General features: G+C 40.9%; 1 protein-coding gene across 1 annotated transcript in view; it reads right to left on the bottom strand.

Moving 5' to 3' along the window:
* Positions 1-658: 658 nt before the first annotated feature.
* Positions 659-17,965, bottom strand: part of kdm4b (lysine (K)-specific demethylase 4B) — a 61,004-nt gene continuing 43,697 nt past the window's right edge. Inside the window, exons 10-22 of the mRNA XM_080033322.1 lie at positions 15,651-15,922; positions 15,076-15,323; positions 14,647-14,767; positions 13,411-13,571; positions 12,892-13,096; positions 10,400-10,476; positions 10,016-10,071; positions 9,499-9,607; positions 6,516-6,707; positions 6,060-6,236; positions 5,604-5,723; positions 3,601-3,693; positions 659-2,715 (exon numbers count right to left, since the gene is read on the bottom strand). Coding sequence (XP_079889448.1) covers positions 2,197-2,715; positions 3,601-3,693; positions 5,604-5,723; positions 6,060-6,236; positions 6,516-6,707; positions 9,499-9,607; positions 10,016-10,071; positions 10,400-10,476; positions 12,892-13,096; positions 13,411-13,571; positions 14,647-14,767; positions 15,076-15,323; positions 15,651-15,922 — 2,350 coding nt within the window. The 3' untranslated portion in view covers positions 659-2,196. The remainder of the gene's footprint in view (positions 2,716-3,600; positions 3,694-5,603; positions 5,724-6,059; positions 6,237-6,515; positions 6,708-9,498; positions 9,608-10,015; positions 10,072-10,399; positions 10,477-12,891; positions 13,097-13,410; positions 13,572-14,646; positions 14,768-15,075; positions 15,324-15,650; positions 15,923-17,965) is intronic.

Genomic DNA, 17,965 nt, shown 5'->3' with positions numbered 1-17,965 from the left:
GATCTCCATATTAGAAGGCTGGGTTTAGATGCAAGAAAAACACATTTAATAGGTTATGGTAAATATAAGCTTTCAGAGTATGAAGTTCAAATGTCTTTATTAAAGCTGGCTGGGTGGTTGAAGTAATAAGACTCCAGGAAGTCACTGCACTTGGCGAATAAATAGTCCACCCCTTGAACCCCCTGTGTGTTTTATACTTAATTGGGACGAACACCTAGGTGTAAAAACAATATACAAGGTATTAATTTTGAATCATTAGAGGTGCTTTTTAGGCGTTTTATCTTTGGGTAGAGCCAAAAATATATTTCTATACCATTTCACAGAAGCCATCCATTCAGTTTATTTGCTTGTATAAGGGCTTCAGCAAAGGTGTTGCAAAAGCATATAAAGTACTGTTTTATGGCACAATTGCACTTACAGTATTGCAATTCATGAGGATTCATTAGTAAGTGAATCAAATTGATCAAATTGACTATCAATGGTTGATATCACAATGTAAATATACAATAATTTTTGTCTTAACAGCCCATCTCTGGATATGACATCTAATGGTGTTTATGAATATTAAGGAGTTGTTTTCCTCCATAAACACCTTTTTGAATCTCTGTGGCCCTGAACACACACACCACACAGCAGAACTGGTGACTAGCAACCCACTTTAATCCCTATAAAACAAGGTTTTCATGATGAATATCATTTGAAAACAGTAACACGGGTGTTTTCCAACATCTCAGTTGAGGTGACAGGGGAAGAAAATGTATTTGACATTTACAAATGTGTTTCACAATACAAAGGGCTGTGGTATGTACAATGTGACAGTGTTAGGAAATTCAACTCATCAGTAGTTTAATATCTCTATAGCACCTCTGTAGCATACAATGGCCGTATCTGGGAAAAGAGAGCTTTTGTACAAACTGAGGAATATGCCTGTGAAAATCTGTCTGTATGTTTTGAAGTTCAATTCAGAAAATGAACATAGAAATAATACAGTATTAGAAAAAACACACATGATTAATATACACATACAATGTAACCAAGAATGGTATAAGATATTTCTGGACTTTAGGGTTCCTACATCACTTCCTTTTTCCAAATATCATACATTTTCCTGAATTTCTTTCTTTAAGTTGAGTTCATATGCTGATGACACTGAAATTACACTGTTCACAAAGGATATCACTCAGTGTAATGGAAAAGCTGCTCAAAAGAGCAGATAGGACAATGCAAGCAAGATATCCATGTGCCAATTATATATCTCTTATATTAAGGGGCAGTTTTCCGGGCTGTTTTGTACTTTCTTAACTGTATGAAGACATGGATGTTTAAAACTTAATCTAGTTTTGGGAAAAGTGGTATTGCCAAATGACTGTTAGAATGACATAAAAGAGTCTCATCTGTTAACAACGGTGACATCTTTACAAATAAATGCATCCTGCGGACAAAAAACAACTAGTGTTTGCATTCAACAGGTCTCTTCTATTACAAATAATTATTTTTATATATTTGACCAAAGACATTTAAATACTGAGTTTTTCCTATTCAATAACCCCATTTACCTCTCACAATCCGACAATAAAACACCTTGGTGAAAATATCCTGTGTAAATGGAAAATCTGAAACTTCAACAAGTTCCACCAGTTTCAAAGCCGCGAGAGGCTGGATTGAAAAATAGACATTTGTTGCTGGTTATTTAATTTAAAAAAAGAAAGAAAAAGAAGGAAAGTCCACCAGGGCCCCTCAATGCTGAGAGGCATTACAGTCATCCTATGGGATTGTGCTGCTGTTGAAAAAATGCAACGAGGTATGGAGTTGATGTCAACCATTCAAAATAAGATGGAGAAAAGAGCAGCAGCTGACCAAATAGAGAAAAAAAAATGGCTAGAATACTAATAATAATATTAATAATGTACAAATAAAAAAAATCTTGTTCTCTATAGCTGCTGCCTCAGAGCATGCCAAAGCTCTACTGCAAATACATTAACTCAAAAATAGAAAAGTAGCATGCATTAAAAGAGCGCTTGTGTGTCCGAGTCTTTTCATGCCCCCTGCCTGAACTCTCAGAGCCCATGGAGGAATTACATTTGTCCATTATTACAGCACTCAGTTGGGTCCTCCTCCATTAGCTTATGTCCTATTAGCTCAGCCTTCAATGGCCGAGTAACAATAGAGCAGTTGTTTTTCTTCTTCTTTTTTTTTTTAATACAGCTGACCAGAGCCATTGTCCTGAGGGAAATGTGAATGGAGGAGAGTCTCCATGTAGGAAACGTAGCCGGTGCTCGGCATGTAGCCGTCGGACATGTGGCGGGGCGGCGGGGGAGGGGACGGCGCAGACAGGAGGGGGTCGCGGTCTAACGTGGACTGGAAAGGACTGGACTGTGGGGCCAGCGTGGGGTCTAACGCCAGGCTTGAGCGCGTAAGAGCGTCGGCCAGGGTGAGGCTAGTGTCCATTGGGCTCTCAGAACCCATCTGTATACCTTGGGTATCCTGAGGGGCCGAGGCGGGCTGTGAGGTCGGCCGTGTCCTAATACTGTGGTGTTCTGCTGCTGCTGAGAATGGGGTTGTGGTGAGGGAGCAGGCGGGCGTCTGACTCGTCTCCATGGGGATGATGTTGGTGGGCGGGGTTAGTGCTGGGGCTGGTTCTGAGGGCAGGCGCCGGCGTTTGGCAGCTTGGGCTTCATCCGTGTTGGAGGCCTCCTGCTGTGGTACCGGTATGGCCTGAATAACAGAATGTACAGATTTGTAAGAATGCACCCCCCAAAGCATCCATGGTGTGTACGTGTATTGTATATACACATGTATTTAATTTACCTGTACTTTTGTTTTGACTCTAAGGTGTCCTTCAGTGATAAGAAAGTTAGTTTCATGAATTAGTATCGTTATTAATTCACTACTTTCAGCAAACAATCCCACAATACAATGCTCTGCAGATGCGAAAAATGGCTTGATGTGATCACTATTGAGTGAAATAGAGTATGGAGAGATTTCAGCAATTGTATTTCGCCATCAGCAGTTGGTTTCATTTGAATATTCGGTCTCTGAAGCAACCAAACTGTTCCAGTGACATAGTAGATGCTTGGTCCCGTTTTGGGAGCCAAGCGACTGACAGCCAACTTTCATATGGAATCAGATTTTGTTTCCTGATGATTTGTAATCAATTGATTTGACAATTTATTATTTGAAAAATGCAGCTTTCAATCTTTATCTAAGCTTAATTATTCGATGTTTAGCTCACTGCTTAGCTGTGCACTTTCCCAAATGGTAAATGCAGAAAATATGATACAATTTTTGTCCTTACTGTCCCCTTGTGACATCATATGGGGAAAAATACATGCGAAAAAGACCTTTATCCTCGGTGGGCTGCAAAGAGTTGGTTATTGTGCTGAATAAATAGTTGTTTTATCAGCAACTACTTTAGTGTCCTTTCATCAAACATATTGTTGGGCTGCCCTTTCTGTTAATGTGCCTCTGAAGACAATTTCTTAAATATACTGTGTCCACCAAACAAAATGGTCTTCCTCTTATTTATTAGAGAACAAGACTGCGTGATCTACGTATAGTTTGACAACACAGAGAAAAGCGAAATGTCAGTAATAAACTCACCAGTCTGGCACGGACCCTCTTGGGCAGCTCCCGGTCCAGCTGATGGATCTCTGAGTGTTTTAGCGTCAGCTGAGTCTGGTCCTGAAACTCAACCTGGGAAGATATGAATGAAAGTTTGGATTAATCAAGGAACATTTCCAACTTATGTATCTCCTTTCAGGAAAATTCTAAATAGACTCAAACTTGACCAATAATTTCTGTATTATTGTTAGGATAGTAAACAATGACACATGTGGTGGATAGGGAGGAGCAGAGTTAGTGGCATCGTGTCTAAGTGAGCAAAACTACAAACGTCCAACAATAAAGTCACAGAAGGGATTTCTCAGCCATTACAAATGGTTCCATCAACAACCATGTGTTCTGTCAAAATGTCCTTCATCAACCCCCAAGGCTGGTCATAGACTGGATGAGAGCCTTGTCTTATTGTTTATTTAAATGAAAAAAAGAAAGAAAAAAGGACAAGGTCAGGGTTGCGGCCCTGGCACAGAGTCCAGCTGGAGGATGTATACTAATTCAGTGTAACTATGCTGCTCGTCTGGAACAGGAGCTAACAGGGACATAAAGGGAGCCCAGGAAGATACGACATTGGTTTACTTTCTAGAGAATACCTTATTAGAAGAAAACACAAGGGGCAAGAAATTAGTCTGTGGTGCGTTAACGGATGCACCATCCCTGCATAGGGAATGCATAAAAAACATCGCTCAACCGGTTCAATATTTTACACATTATAGTATTTAACTGATGCTTTTACACAGTGACACTACATTAGTCAGACAGGGTTCAATAGCTTGTTTAGCAGCTGATATTCAAGTTATGATGCAGTCTCCATAAACACTAACTAGTGTCATGGCAAAATGTAATATTACCAACAGCACATAACCGTCTGCTAATGCATTCCTGTATCTATGAATGTGGGGGGACTTTCAAAATGGCCTCCCCTGACACCAGTCCAAGGGAATCATCTTCCAATTTGGCATTTTTCTATTTAGGGGCACTCTGCATTATTTAATTTTTTTTTTAACTTTTATTTTAGTGGTTTTATGTTTTTTTTTACATATGGACAAAAAAATAAACAGAATAAGTAAACACATACAATACATACACACACAACACCCAACCCCCTCTCCCCTCCCCCCTACCTCAGCACTCTGCATTCTTGCCCGAGAAATCCCACAGCATGCACCGGTGACGCTAAAATCTCTCCTCGCTATACTACATCAAAACACTCCGCCATACTCTACAAGCCAGGGTTTTCACAAGTTGATCACGAGCATATTGGGGAACCAAACCAGAGGGCGGCATTGCAATTCGACAGAACAGCTATTGGAATATGTAAATGAGGGGTGAGGAGTGCAATGCAAAACATTGGTTTTGAGACTGCAATTTTAATTAATAACAAATAAATTAATAATAGTAAGTAATTAAATACTTTACTGAGTTTATTGTGCCAGTCATGATGTAGGCCTATTAAACATGTATTGTAAAAATAGTGTTAAATAAAAATAGAGTTAATAAGCAAATGCAAAATAGATAAATGGGAAATTATCCCACTATTGTTTAATTATTTGTTTTCATTGTATTCATCATTTTACAGTTAGAGACAAATGCCTAAATTAAGTTTAAATTTACCGTAATCATATTTCAGTTTCAATAGTATAGGTGTAAAGCTTATTTAAAAAAGCAGTACAGACGCAGTGTCTTTGTTTTGGTGATTAATTGTTTAAATCTCTCAGACACTTCTTAATAAGATATATAAAGTTGAATTATTCTTGTGTGTATGTTTTATTTTAATCAGTGGTACAACATTTCATTTAAGGGGGGTAGAAATGAATTTGCGTCGTATCGTGATATAAATCGCGAAATCGTACTCAACATTTTGTTACATCCCTAGGCACCACAGCCTCTTTTTAGAAAAAGCTTTTCCAAATACAGTTTGATCTGATCACACTGCAGCCAGGAATTGCAAATATTGAATAGTTGTGTGTGTGTATTTTTTTTTTCACCTGGTAGAGCTGCTGGGTGTGCTGTCTGACAAAGTGAGCTTTGAGGGAATCACCCCCGGGCATGGCGACCTCAAGCGATTCCCCCTCGCCAGGAGGACCGTTACGCAGGCAGTCATGACTCTGAAGGAGGAGAGAAGAAAAGGACTGTTAGGAGATCTGCAGCTGCATCATCTCACTCAACACTTGCTGTTGAACCCAATTTAAAAAAAGAACATTAAAGCGGTGACGCGAGGCACCTAGACAGACAGATTTAATATAAAGGATGAAGACATTTGAGTAATAAAGATGTTCCACTTTTAAACAATTCAATTAAGTTATTTGAGTTGACATTTAGTCATTATATATAGATGCACACATAGCATGGATAGAACAGTTGTTAGGGTTTTCTTTATTGCTTTAAAAAAGGGAACTTTATTTGTTAATGTAGGTGTCTAACCCATTCGTAAGAAAACTCACCGTAATGTTTTCCGGGTGCAGGTTGTCGCAATAGGAGCCATCCTCAAAGTTAACCTCGTAGAAGGTCTGCTTTGCGATGCCGATGATGTTACAGTGGTAGTACCAGCTGTCACTGTTGCGGCCAATCACCTTCTGGCCCAGACTTAGACCCTGCCGGACTTTGGGCGTTGTTCGAGGCTGCAGGGAGAAAAGGCAGATGGAGAGTTTGCGGTTAAGGCAGGCTCAAACCTCACTTCATTTTACAATGGCTGGAGGCAATAAGGGCTCGATGAATACAAATAGGAAAATACAGAAAGGTTAACATTTCATTTGTTTGAAGTCGGTCTGGGAAATTAGTCGCTACGTGCATCCCTGGTATTTTTACTTTATGAAAGTACAAAGTTGTACTTTCAAAAAGACAAAAAAAAAAAAAACACACACACACCCAGCTGACTGTTCCTCTCGAGTTGCACTTACCTTGGTGGCAGGAAGCGTTTTGTGCCTGTGGCAGGTGACGGACACCACGTAGGGCCAGTCGGCTGGCGTCATGACTACTCCCGCGATGTGGGCGCAGGTGACGTGGAAAGAGGTGGCGCAGTTTTCGTATGAGCACTGGATGCAGGCGCCGCGGTTCTGATTGGCGCTCTTGGAATGGCAGAACAGACACTTCTATAATGAAAACAGAAACAAAATGACTTTGGTTGGTGATTCACACTGGAGACCCATTCCCTCCTGAACTCCTATGCTTATATCATTTTTATCGCATCATCTTTCATGTACATTCTGGGGATCACAGGTTTCTCCTCAATGCTGGTGAATGGAAACATTGACTTTATACCAAAGGAACAACACACAGAGGCAGTGATAGCCAAGCAAACAAACAAATAAATGTTTCAGTAAACATGCAGTTGCCATAGTGGAGATTATATTCCTGCTGCAAAAACTGAAACACTGTTATGTACAGAGGTGGTTGTTGTTTATAATAAAAGAGAAGATGAAACAGACAATGCTAAAGAATTGTCAAAAGCCATTTCACCCCTGTTGTCTGGCACATACTGAAATTGCAAAACTTGGTCGGGCATCACTTACAATGTAGATGATGGTGGAATCACGAGTGTAACCTTGTTCTCCTCTCTCACATATTGAATTCTGTTTACAACTCAAACAGGCTTGTACTCATCAAATATTAAATGGATGTTTTCAGTTTTGCACAGACCATGCGTGTGCAGCCACCGTGTCTGTGGCGTGGTGAGATTCCCTACCAGCCTTCACTGAAAATGTCAACACCTAATAACAACAGCTTGAACCATCCCGTTTTTTATACTGAATCCTTTTTGGTGTCTTGCATCACTTGTTTAAATTCCCTTGCACAATCATACCATTTTTATTTTATTTTTTTGCTATTCTCGCTTGGAGCACTTTCCTTTGCAAATCGCTTAATTCTATCCGCACACCCTGAGTGTGAATTTACCACCAGCCAACCAAATCATAGCTTTTGGCCAGGAACGAGGTCCACTCTCCACTTTGACATGTGCCATCCCAGCACTCGCAACTCCAAAATCCTTCATTCTTCATTTTCAATTCACTTTGAATCCTTCAAGCCCTTCATGTCTTCCCCTACTTTGACTTAACATTTGCCTTCCTTATCGCTCATTTGTGCCCGGTTAGAAACAGGAAAGAGAATAACTGCATGAGGGTATTCAGCCGGTCAAATTGAGTTATGTTCTCACTCCAACAGGGTAGGTGTGTTCCAGCAACATCATCTTTCAAAATCATAAAAGGAGACATTCATTTATTAACAGATCACCTAACAGGATATACATTTGAAAAGAGAAAAGTGGAGCTATATTTGTGTAACCCATGACAACATGCCTGGATCTAACATATGGACTCAACCCTAGTCTTATATGACTGGTATCTCTGTGTACTTGTTTTATTGTGATTATCTATCATCCAACACTATGTCATTCCATTGTCTCGCTCTTTCCCTCCTCCTGTCATCCTTCCTTCTTCGTCCTCATCCTTTTGACAAATCGCTGTGTGAGCAGCTGTAGCACAGCACAAGGCCGATCAATAAAAAATAAAAATTATTTATCTAAGTGTCAATACTTCTTTTTGTACTGGCAAAGGAGAAATGTACTACAGGAGCTCCCAAAAGAGCTGTGATGTGTGATATTTCACGGGCTGCTATGGTTTATAGTTTCTCACCGGCTGGTATACTTTTCCACTGCTCAAAATCACAGACAGTTACAACACACCAAAGCAGCATTTCCTTTCCAATTCTTTTTTGTATACCTCATTCTGCATTGCTGCTTCTATAATGTACAGTAACATTCTTAGAGAAACTAAACAACAACTTACTTTAACCTAAGGTAAACTGCAAAAGTAGAACAGTTGTTAACATAATAACTGGAAAAAGCATTGCTCTTTTGCTGTGTCATGTAATGGAAGAATCTGAAAACAAGTTTAAAGATTAAAGAAAATATGAGTTTTGTCCAAGCTTGAAGATGTTTTCACAAGAAAAGAAGTTTGCAGTTTATTTGCGTTGAAGAGACTTTGGAAGTTGTTTGCTCAGAGATACTGTGCTGGGGAAATTGTGAAAGACAAACGTAGCTTTTGTGAAATCCTTCTTTTGCTAAAAACCAAATGTTCAAAGATGGAGGGGTAATGCAGAGATTGCTGAACACGGCGCAATATTAACTGCTTCCAAGGGCGCGTGTTCACATCAGCCCAGTCATCCGAATCATTACACCGCAGAGCTTCTTCTCATGGCCTTTTAAGAAAAGATTGAGGATACCTGCTTTGACATCACTCGGATGCAAATGTCACTCAGCGTGTCTTTGATAGATTATTCACAGAGAAGCCGAGGGAGAGAGGTGACATTATTTGTAGATTTGCAATAATGTACCAGCAAGCACTGCTTTTACCTGTGAAGTGGTATCAGGTGAATGAAGGGGGGACAGAAAATAGCAAGGAGGAATAGAGAGAGGGAGGAGACGAGCGGTGTTCAAAGACACGGCAGCAATGGGGAAATTTCCTCCTGCCCACGGGATCTATGCAGTTCATTTGGCGCATTAAGACGTAACAGCCAATTGTTCAGCCATTTCCCTCCGAACGTGTGTTTTACCTAATGTCTTCCACGGCTCGCAAAAACATGATCCATCCATCCACCAGGGAAAGAGGGAGGGTAACAGACAGAAGGACTGTTGCAATGTTAAAAAGCACTTTAAATGTAGGTAAAGGCCATAGGAGTGAGAGAGGGAAATCGGGGAAGAGGTTGTTCCATAACGACGAGACAAGACACGAGAAAGGTAAATTACTAACGTTTCACAAAAAGACAGGATATAGATCGGGGCTGCACAGTTGAGATATTGTTTGAGTTTGAATGTTGACCCGATATGCCGCTACACTTTACCTACAGTGAGAGAGATGAATCAAGTTCTACTGTGACGGATCTTACCAGGTTCTTGCGTGATTCTGGGACAGCACTGACATCCACTGGCTGCCTCTCAATGGGGTTAACGAAGCGAGCTTCAGCCACAGCAATGGCACAGATGACATGGACCCACCTGGTTACATAGAGAGAGAGGCTTGAGATGGTCAAACAGAAGTAGCACATCACATTCAATTCAGTGAATGTGGCCAATAATGGTCAAATTGTGTGCGTTTTGCATTTTCTTTATAAATTCGATTCCAACAACAATCTGCAGAAATACATTGAATTTGTTTAATAATCTATGGATATCTCATATTTTATATCGTAACGTGCGTGGTTGAACTCTTTATCCTTCTCCAGTAACACTTTTTCACAATACTTTTCACAATACAATTTTGCAAAAATTTCAAATTTAAATTAAAAATACATTATATTAAGAGTTTTTTTAAATGTTAACTGGGGAAGGATTTTTTATTATGCCCCTAGAGGTAACGAAAACATATGTGAAAAAATAAATATTACCCAATCACATGTAACGTACCTGTCGTCTGTGGTCCTCTTCAAAGCTCCACCACGCAAGTTACAGAGACAACACTCCTGAAAAACACAAAGAGAATGAGAATTAAGTTAAGGCAGTGAAGGAAACAGAAGACACAGTGAAACGGATCTACTGAGCGCTCATATCTTGGCCAATTCAGTCTCTAGACAATACCCTGGTTTGATGTTAGCTTCTGGGGAACATAATCAGAAAATCTTTACATCAGCAGATTTTAAAGTGGCTCTCTGTCCAGTTAAGTCAGATAATCTTCACAAAATTAAGTTTTTTGAGATGCAGTTCTAAAAACTTAATCATTGAGAATATCAAACAGTTTTTCTAGTCCTAAGGTAGAATTGTTTTAAACATAAAAGTAGTGCAGCTACTCACCACTGTCCAGGCTCCAGCTTCACATCTGGAGCACGTCCAGGAATATTTGACAGAGTCCGGCTTGACACCGTAACAACCTGTAAGAGAGAGAGAGAAAGATGAATGACTTCACATATCTTACCATTACCATTTTGCATTTAATGTTTCGGAGGCACCTTCTAGATTAATTAATGTTTCATAAGGACGGGCTCCATGAAGTTATGGCATTATTTATTGAATACTTCAATTTGTATTTTATTTTTCACAATTGTTTTAGTGACCTTTTCTGCAAAGCACTTGCCTGTTTACCAGTGTCTTAGCACTTTCTATATAGCTTACCAAATCTCATCCCATCTGTCTCTAAGGACCGCACATTTACAGAACACCTGAAAGGTCTGAATGATTTGTGGTTGAATGTCCACAGAGCCGTTGTTTTTGAAAGCAGTTCTTTCTGCTTCATGTTCTCTTATCAATAGCAGAGCTGATTCTCCAGCTGAGCCTGGATGATCCCTGGATGACTAATGAACTGGCCTGTTTGAAGGTGCACTCCAGCTTAAGGGCTAATAAGAACCCAGGAGGGTTGCTTTGTTTGTGTGTTTCTGACTGAACATGTGTGCACATGTCCGTGCTGCCTGACACAAAACAATCCACACGTGATCATTTCAAAAAGCAAACATATTGGTCTTGTTATTAAACTTTTTTCTTTAAAACAAATGACGATAAAATTGTCAACTTTTCTTCACAATGAATAACCAACCAATAAAAGTCTAGATAAATTGTGCATTTTAAGCAGTAGTAGCGATCCATGGGTTAATTCCCTACAAAGTTAACAAGGTACCTGTCCTTTTACTCTGACATAAGGCACTTGTCATTTAAAGTAGAAGCTCTTTGTAAAGAATAAAAGGGAACTGGTTTAGTGTGGAAGGGGGAGTAAATAAGAGCAGGGGGAGTTTGTGGTGTGCTGCCTTCATTTTGCTCGAGCAGCCTCTTGGTTATTTTAACTTAAGTCAAGCAGGGTTGAACAAAGAACCCTCACTTGGAATGGCAATGGTGAATTGAATAGACAGGTTGTTGCACTGTTGTAGTGGAGTCTCATTCTCTGTGCTCTCATAGATGCCAGGAATAAAGGCCGAATTCCACCAGCTGCCTGTCCAGTCCTTCTCCGCTCCAGCACGGCATCGAAGCTGTCAGGTTTTTACTTTAGTCAGTGCGTGAGCGTCCACTAGCTCCGCTGCACCGTCTCTATTCTACGCTGCTGCTCCAGCTGTCCGGTGAAATACGCACTGCTTCTTTTTTTGCTGGATGCCGGAGCTCACCGCATGAATTTAGCACAGAACACATCGAGATAGAGAGGAACACAGGCGCCAACAAAATTATAAAACCTACGGTTAATTTTCAAAATAAGACACTTGGTGTTCACTGCCGGTAACAATCTCAAAACAGAGACACATACGAGCATATCCACCGTTCTTTTACTCGTTTGGATGGGAACAATAACCTTCCGTGCGTTTGTTGTTGTGTAAATACCACATATTGTCACTTTTAATTACTGCGGAAACTCCTCTCTGTCTTGCGACTCCAGCTGTCCGGCGGCGCTTGCCGTGCCTGCTTTGAAAACGGAGCCGGTAGGTGTTGACGGATGAGGGCGCACGGAGCAAAACCGTAAGACACCGCACGCGCAGCCAGTGGAATTCCGGGGTAATAATAATAAAAAGAGTTGTGAAAAAGAAGAGTAGCGAAATGCCCAGTAGAGTTTGTCTGGAAAGCTTGTCATTGCCTGAGACCAATATTCTGAGTCTTGTAAATCAAACACTGAAGTTTGTCCACAGTTGAACAAAATCAAACTGAATTTTTTCAGTTAACTATAAATAAAAAGGACCTTTTTAAATTACTTTAAATCCACAGTTTATGTACTCAGTCCTGTTTCACTTATTGTAATGCCTATCTATGTACGTGAATCGTCAAGTGTGAAATATAAATTATTTTGTTACTTTTATTTGATAATAAATTAAATAAATACATCTATCAAATGTGCAAAAGCTGATTAAGACCAACTTCTAACAGTCTTAAAACTTGAGGTTGCTCACAATTCATGGAGCTGCTTCAGTGTAAAAAATGTAATTAAAAATCCCTTCGTTAGAAAGCTACATGCATCTGCAAGCCTGTTGACTTTTCATTAACAACATGTAAACACTGAGTTGTGTTCCCAGATTTACTTTTGCTGCTCATCATCCAAGATAAAATAAAAACATTTAGATATCCGTAGAAGGCTGCATTCACATCAAATAAGGAGCCACAGTTATCAACGGACGGGGATCAGTCCAATGAATGAGAAAACCTGCGTTTTTAGTTTTGCCACACTGCCTGATTGGGTTTGAATACAGCCTAACTGCTACAGATGTTCCTAGGTGTTATGACTGAAGCCCACAGGGCTTAACTCACTATGGTTGGTCCAAATGTTACTCAAATACATGCTAGCATCCTTTCTTGCATATTGCGGTTGTTATACTTACTGGCATGAACCTGCATGTGGCAAGATGAACAGCAGAGCAGAAGACTGGTTCCATCCTCTCCAATGTGGTGGTTGGTGGGTGAAGGCTCCGTGTTGCCTGTGCCCATGCTGAAGCACATCTCCGGGACCAGGGGACTGGTCCGGCTGCCGTGACGAGGAGTGGAGGCACGCTGGGCCTCACTCGCCATGAAGGTGTCTTTGGTTGGCTGGAAATGGCAAAAAGGAAAGAAGATGATACAGTTAGTGTTTGGATCCATATTGGTTGTGAGGAAGATGGAGTTAAAGGGCATTCTTTTCTTTGCTGTCAATTGTGGTTCTGATTGTTAACCATATGAAAATGTTTTTCTACTCTGCAGATACAGTCTTACCATGGCTACAGTTACACCAAGTTTACTGCTACTCAAACAACGGACCCAACATCCTTCATACTACCACTACTAACGTGCTGATCCTAAACAACTACTGACATTTGAACTGCTGCTACTTTCACTGCTATTACTGCTGCAGTGTGTGGCCGTACCTTCCTGAAGGGACAGAAGAGTGAACAGATAGCACAGTGTGGGTGGAGTGCTGCCACTGCAGCATTGAAGGCCTTCTCTGCCAGGAAGTTGGGTGATTGATTCTGCCACAAGTGCTCCTGCTTTTTCATGGCGCTGTCCAGCGGCATGGGGGATGACAGCTCTGCAGGAGAAATAAAATGCATCAAAGAAAGAAGACACAATCGAAATGAAGTGACCCATACAAAGGAGATGTAAGAAGATGCAATATTTGATTGAAGTTTTGTTTCTGAAATTCATGTGAAGCATTTACTTTTTCAAAGCACAAGGATGTTTTTAATAAGGAGGCCCTTGAAAAGAGACAAAAATAGCCCATTCGGTCTCAGACAATAACATTACCACTCCTGATATAATTGGATGATGGGCAGAAATTGCACAAGCATCATAACTTGTGGGTCTGGAATCAATTTTGCAGTGAAGCCCTTGAAGCAACTGATCCAGACCGTTTGTTAAACCTGGACAGAAGGCAGAGAGGGCTCTTCACAAGCCTGCCATTTAACTTGCTCTTTTCTCCTTGTCGTCCCCCCCCCCCCCCATCCACCCTTCTGAAGGACAGGCCCACAGTCGGGTCCCCTGCTGTCGACTTAAAGTGACTTTGAAAGCAGGTAATTGGAAGTCATGATCCCTGGATCAATAAGTGTCGGTCAGGAAATGAAAAGAAGAAGATGGAAGTGGGGAGTGAAAGGAGGCCTTGGCTTGCAGTCTTGATTTCATTATCCCCGGAGGGAGCTTAAGTCCTCTTTGTTTTGATTTTCTCCAGATCGATAATCAAAACAAAAATGGTTTCTTCATTTTACGTTCCGTGATGGAGAGGGGAAATTAGTGGATTGAAACTTGAAGATGGTAATAGGTAAATGTTGGTCAGTGTGGAAGGATTCGACTGCCATTGCTTCTTGCAAACGCATTTACATCTTTAACTGTAACCATTCATATGGGCAATTTTTTTTTTAGTCGTGTAGTAGAATAGAAATTGAGCAGTATTCATACCCCCTGATTTACTTAACTGACACCCAGATATATAATTTTTTAGGAGGTGGATTTGCCACCCGTAAGGAGGTCAACTCCCCTTCAGGAGTAAAAAAAATAATAATCAAAAGAAACCTATCCATACAAACCATAATGAGTTTTAATGAGACGATATTAACAATAAACTACATTAAAGGTTAAATGAACGCACAATGACACACACACACACACACCTATGGCGTCGGACGGTTCTTGCTTGACGATGGACAGCGGGGAGCGCGTGGGCGGCTTGGTGAGGGGGTGACGACGACTCTTCTTTACCTCAGTTGGCATCTTCATCTTGGTGTAGTTTGCCTAATATAACACAAAGATTTTTTTAATTTTGTCGTTTATAATTGTTTGTTTTCCACCTTTAAATAGGTTGCAGCAAATAAATACAATTTCTTCAACAGATTTAACTTGACATGCATTTTGTAAATTGTAATATTGCTGCGTACAGAATTAACACAATATATACAGTGATCCAAACTGCAGTTTTCACAAGTTTTTTTTTTTTTGCACTTTTAAATTTAAACTGGATAACAAAAAAAGTGTTCTTCCCTTTCAGACAGAAACATTATAATAATGACCAAACTAATTGACTTTGAGATGAAAAAACGAACCTGGGAGAAACTTGCATCCGGCTTGCTCTCTTCTCGGATGTCACTCTGTCTTGGGGTCAGAGGCTTCTCCACCTCTGGATGAATGACCACAGCTTTCTTTACATTATTGTTTGCAGCCGTAGCAAATTGCTCAAATGCTGCCTCAAACCCAGTGATGGCGTTGAAGCTATTTGGAATCTTCTTCATCTTTTTCTGCTGCTTCTTCTTCTCAATGTCCTCTGCAACATTCTGTGGTTTGTCAACACGTTCTTCAAGAAATAAGGGGGGAGGGGAATTCAGAAGAGTAGCTATGGCTCATTCAAAACATTTGAGGAAGGATAAAAAGGTGATGAGCAAGTTTTTTTAAGTTTTGGAATTGGAGGCTTCCATCTAGACGCGTTCTTTAAATCAAGTCTAGCCAAGTTATCAGAGGTTATAATGCAGAAAGTTCAAGAGAATCTGGACAAACTCCTAATTCATAATATTGTCCACATTAATCCAATGCCCTATCTGGAATACAACCTGTTACTTTCCTGTTTTGTGTGTTAACGGGCATTAACAAACATGCATTTTCTTGCTGCTCATAGGAGCCTTACCCTGGACAGCTTGAGCCTCTGCGGCTTTAGCAGCAGCCTCTCTGGCCTCCTTCTCCTCGCGGTCCATGGCCTCCTTCTCCTCGCGGTCCATGGCCTCCAAGGTCATCATGGCTTCTCTGGCCAGTCGCTCCTCTCTCTCCTGCCTGCGCTGGGCCTCGCGCTCCTCCACCTGACGCTGGTACTCTGCAGCATTCAGCTCAATACCTTCCTCCGCCAGCACCTTCACCTCGTCCAGCTTCAGACGACGCACCTGCTTCATCTTTTGCAGAGCCCTGGGGGTGGCGCATATGGACCAGTTGTTAAAGGAATTCTTTTATCAAAAAACCCAAGTGTTTTTAATAAAGAGATCTGAGTCAGACAGGCTTCAAAGCAGGTGAAGTTTTTACTTGCAAACAGCCACAAGGGTTCAACATACGTCACAAGTGTGGCATCATGATTGAGACCACGAAATGAACAAATGTACAAGGTTTTATGCATGAAAAAGGTGTATGCGAAAACACACTAGGTTTGTGTGTCCAGGTCATTGTGTGTCCAGGAGTTCCTTGCAAGATGAGTTTTAATTGTGCAGATATTCTTATCCGAGAACGGAATGTGGGAGTCTCTCTACTCCTTTCTGCAAGGACATTCACAGTACCTCTCTTGTGAGGTCAAAAAAGTTCATAGCAAAAGCATGAATGTTTTACAATACAATGTTATAATATATAAGAAACAAAGTTTCGTTAACACCAGTTAAATCATTATAATGTATAGAAAACATATTGAAGTTCAGATCAGAAGAAACTTAAAGCTATGGTGTGTGTGTCAGTGAAATTCAATAGCTCATTTATTAAAACACAAGAGTTTCAATCTGAGTCAGGCAGTTTCAAAGTCTAGTAGATTTTTACTTGCCAGCCAAGCAAGGAGTCAATACATGCATCACAAGTGGTGCAAGATTGAATAAAGTATGAGCAGAATATCAGAAGCTTTATAGAAAGAGGTTTGTGTGTTTGTGCTCCAAAGTATGTGTGTGTAACTGTGTGTGTTCCATCAGAGGATGGCTCACAGGATGCAGGTGTTATAATTCATAGATTGTCCAAGACAAAAATGTGTAGGGAGTCTTCTTAGGGAGTTTTCCTCCAAGGTCTTTTAGTGTTTCTCATGGACCTTTAACCTTGTGAAAATGAGCATGTTGCATATCTGTGTGAAGCCAAAACCTTGGGTCTCTTCCATTTACTGGAACAAAGTTTAGAGCAAACAGCATGGCTGTTTTAGCAATAAATGTTATACAATCAATAGGAAAATACATTTCCCTCGCAGTGTCTAACTTCTGTCACCACCCATCAGTAATTCGGAGTAATTACAAAAAACACTGTCAGCGCCTGTACATGAAGTAAGCCTTCAGTGATCATCATGCATGGATCGTATTCCTTCTACTATAAATCCAGGTTTGTTGTCTACTTTGTTCTTAGAAGTAGAATCAACAACTGAAACATTGTGTGGACACTACTTGGGATTTTTCTGAGCCAGTGTCAGGGGGAGGAACCAGTTTGTAAACACTTAAATCAACTCATTTGGCAAGGGCTTAAGGCCAGGACACACCGGTCTGACTACCCAAAAATGGAGTCTGCCGTTTCAGGCAGTTCCAGTCTGCCCGTCGCGAGTGCCAAGAACACACCGAGCCGACTGCTGACTTTCCGTACGCTCTGCGCTTGCACGGGACGTAATGTCTCCATAAAAGCAGGCGGCGCTAATCTGCATTGTGGCCCAAAAAAATACGAAAGCCGGAAATGACGGGAAAGCTCTCTAGACCATAAACATAGATAGAAATACGTATTTATATTTATGGAACATAAAGAGCACCATTTTTAGCAGAGAGTGTCGAGCATGGTGACGAGCAGTCAACGATGCATGTGAGTACTCGCTGAACGAAACAAACAAACACATTAAAACAATGGCTAGCTGTTGTTAGCTGTTTGTGCTACCCGCCTCACTTCCGGGCTTCACTGATTCGCTAGTCCTCCACCAATCAAATTGCTCCAACTGAAAGACTGCCCGCTGCCGATTGAACATGTTCAATCGGCTCAAAAGAAGCCCGACGACATCTATGACGACCGACGTCACTGCACACACCAAACAGATTCGTGTCCCCGCCCCCTCCAGACTCTCCGACGGCGATTATCGGGCCGGTGTGTCCCGGCCATGTAATGTAACCGACACTCATATGAAAATGTTACGCATCTAGTTTTAACATTAAGAGAAACTTAACACCTTTCGAATGTATTACCAATGAGCCAATACCCAAATGTACATTTCCATGAGCAAAAACACCCGTAGCT

The sequence above is a fragment of the Ammodytes marinus genome, assembly GCF_949987685.1.
Source record: "Ammodytes marinus genome assembly, chromosome: 8".
NCBI classification, from domain to species: Eukaryota; Metazoa; Chordata; class Actinopteri; order Uranoscopiformes; family Ammodytidae; genus Ammodytes; species Ammodytes marinus.
The sequence above is the reverse complement of the archived record's forward strand: the minus strand, read 5'-3'. Positions and strand labels throughout refer to the sequence as shown.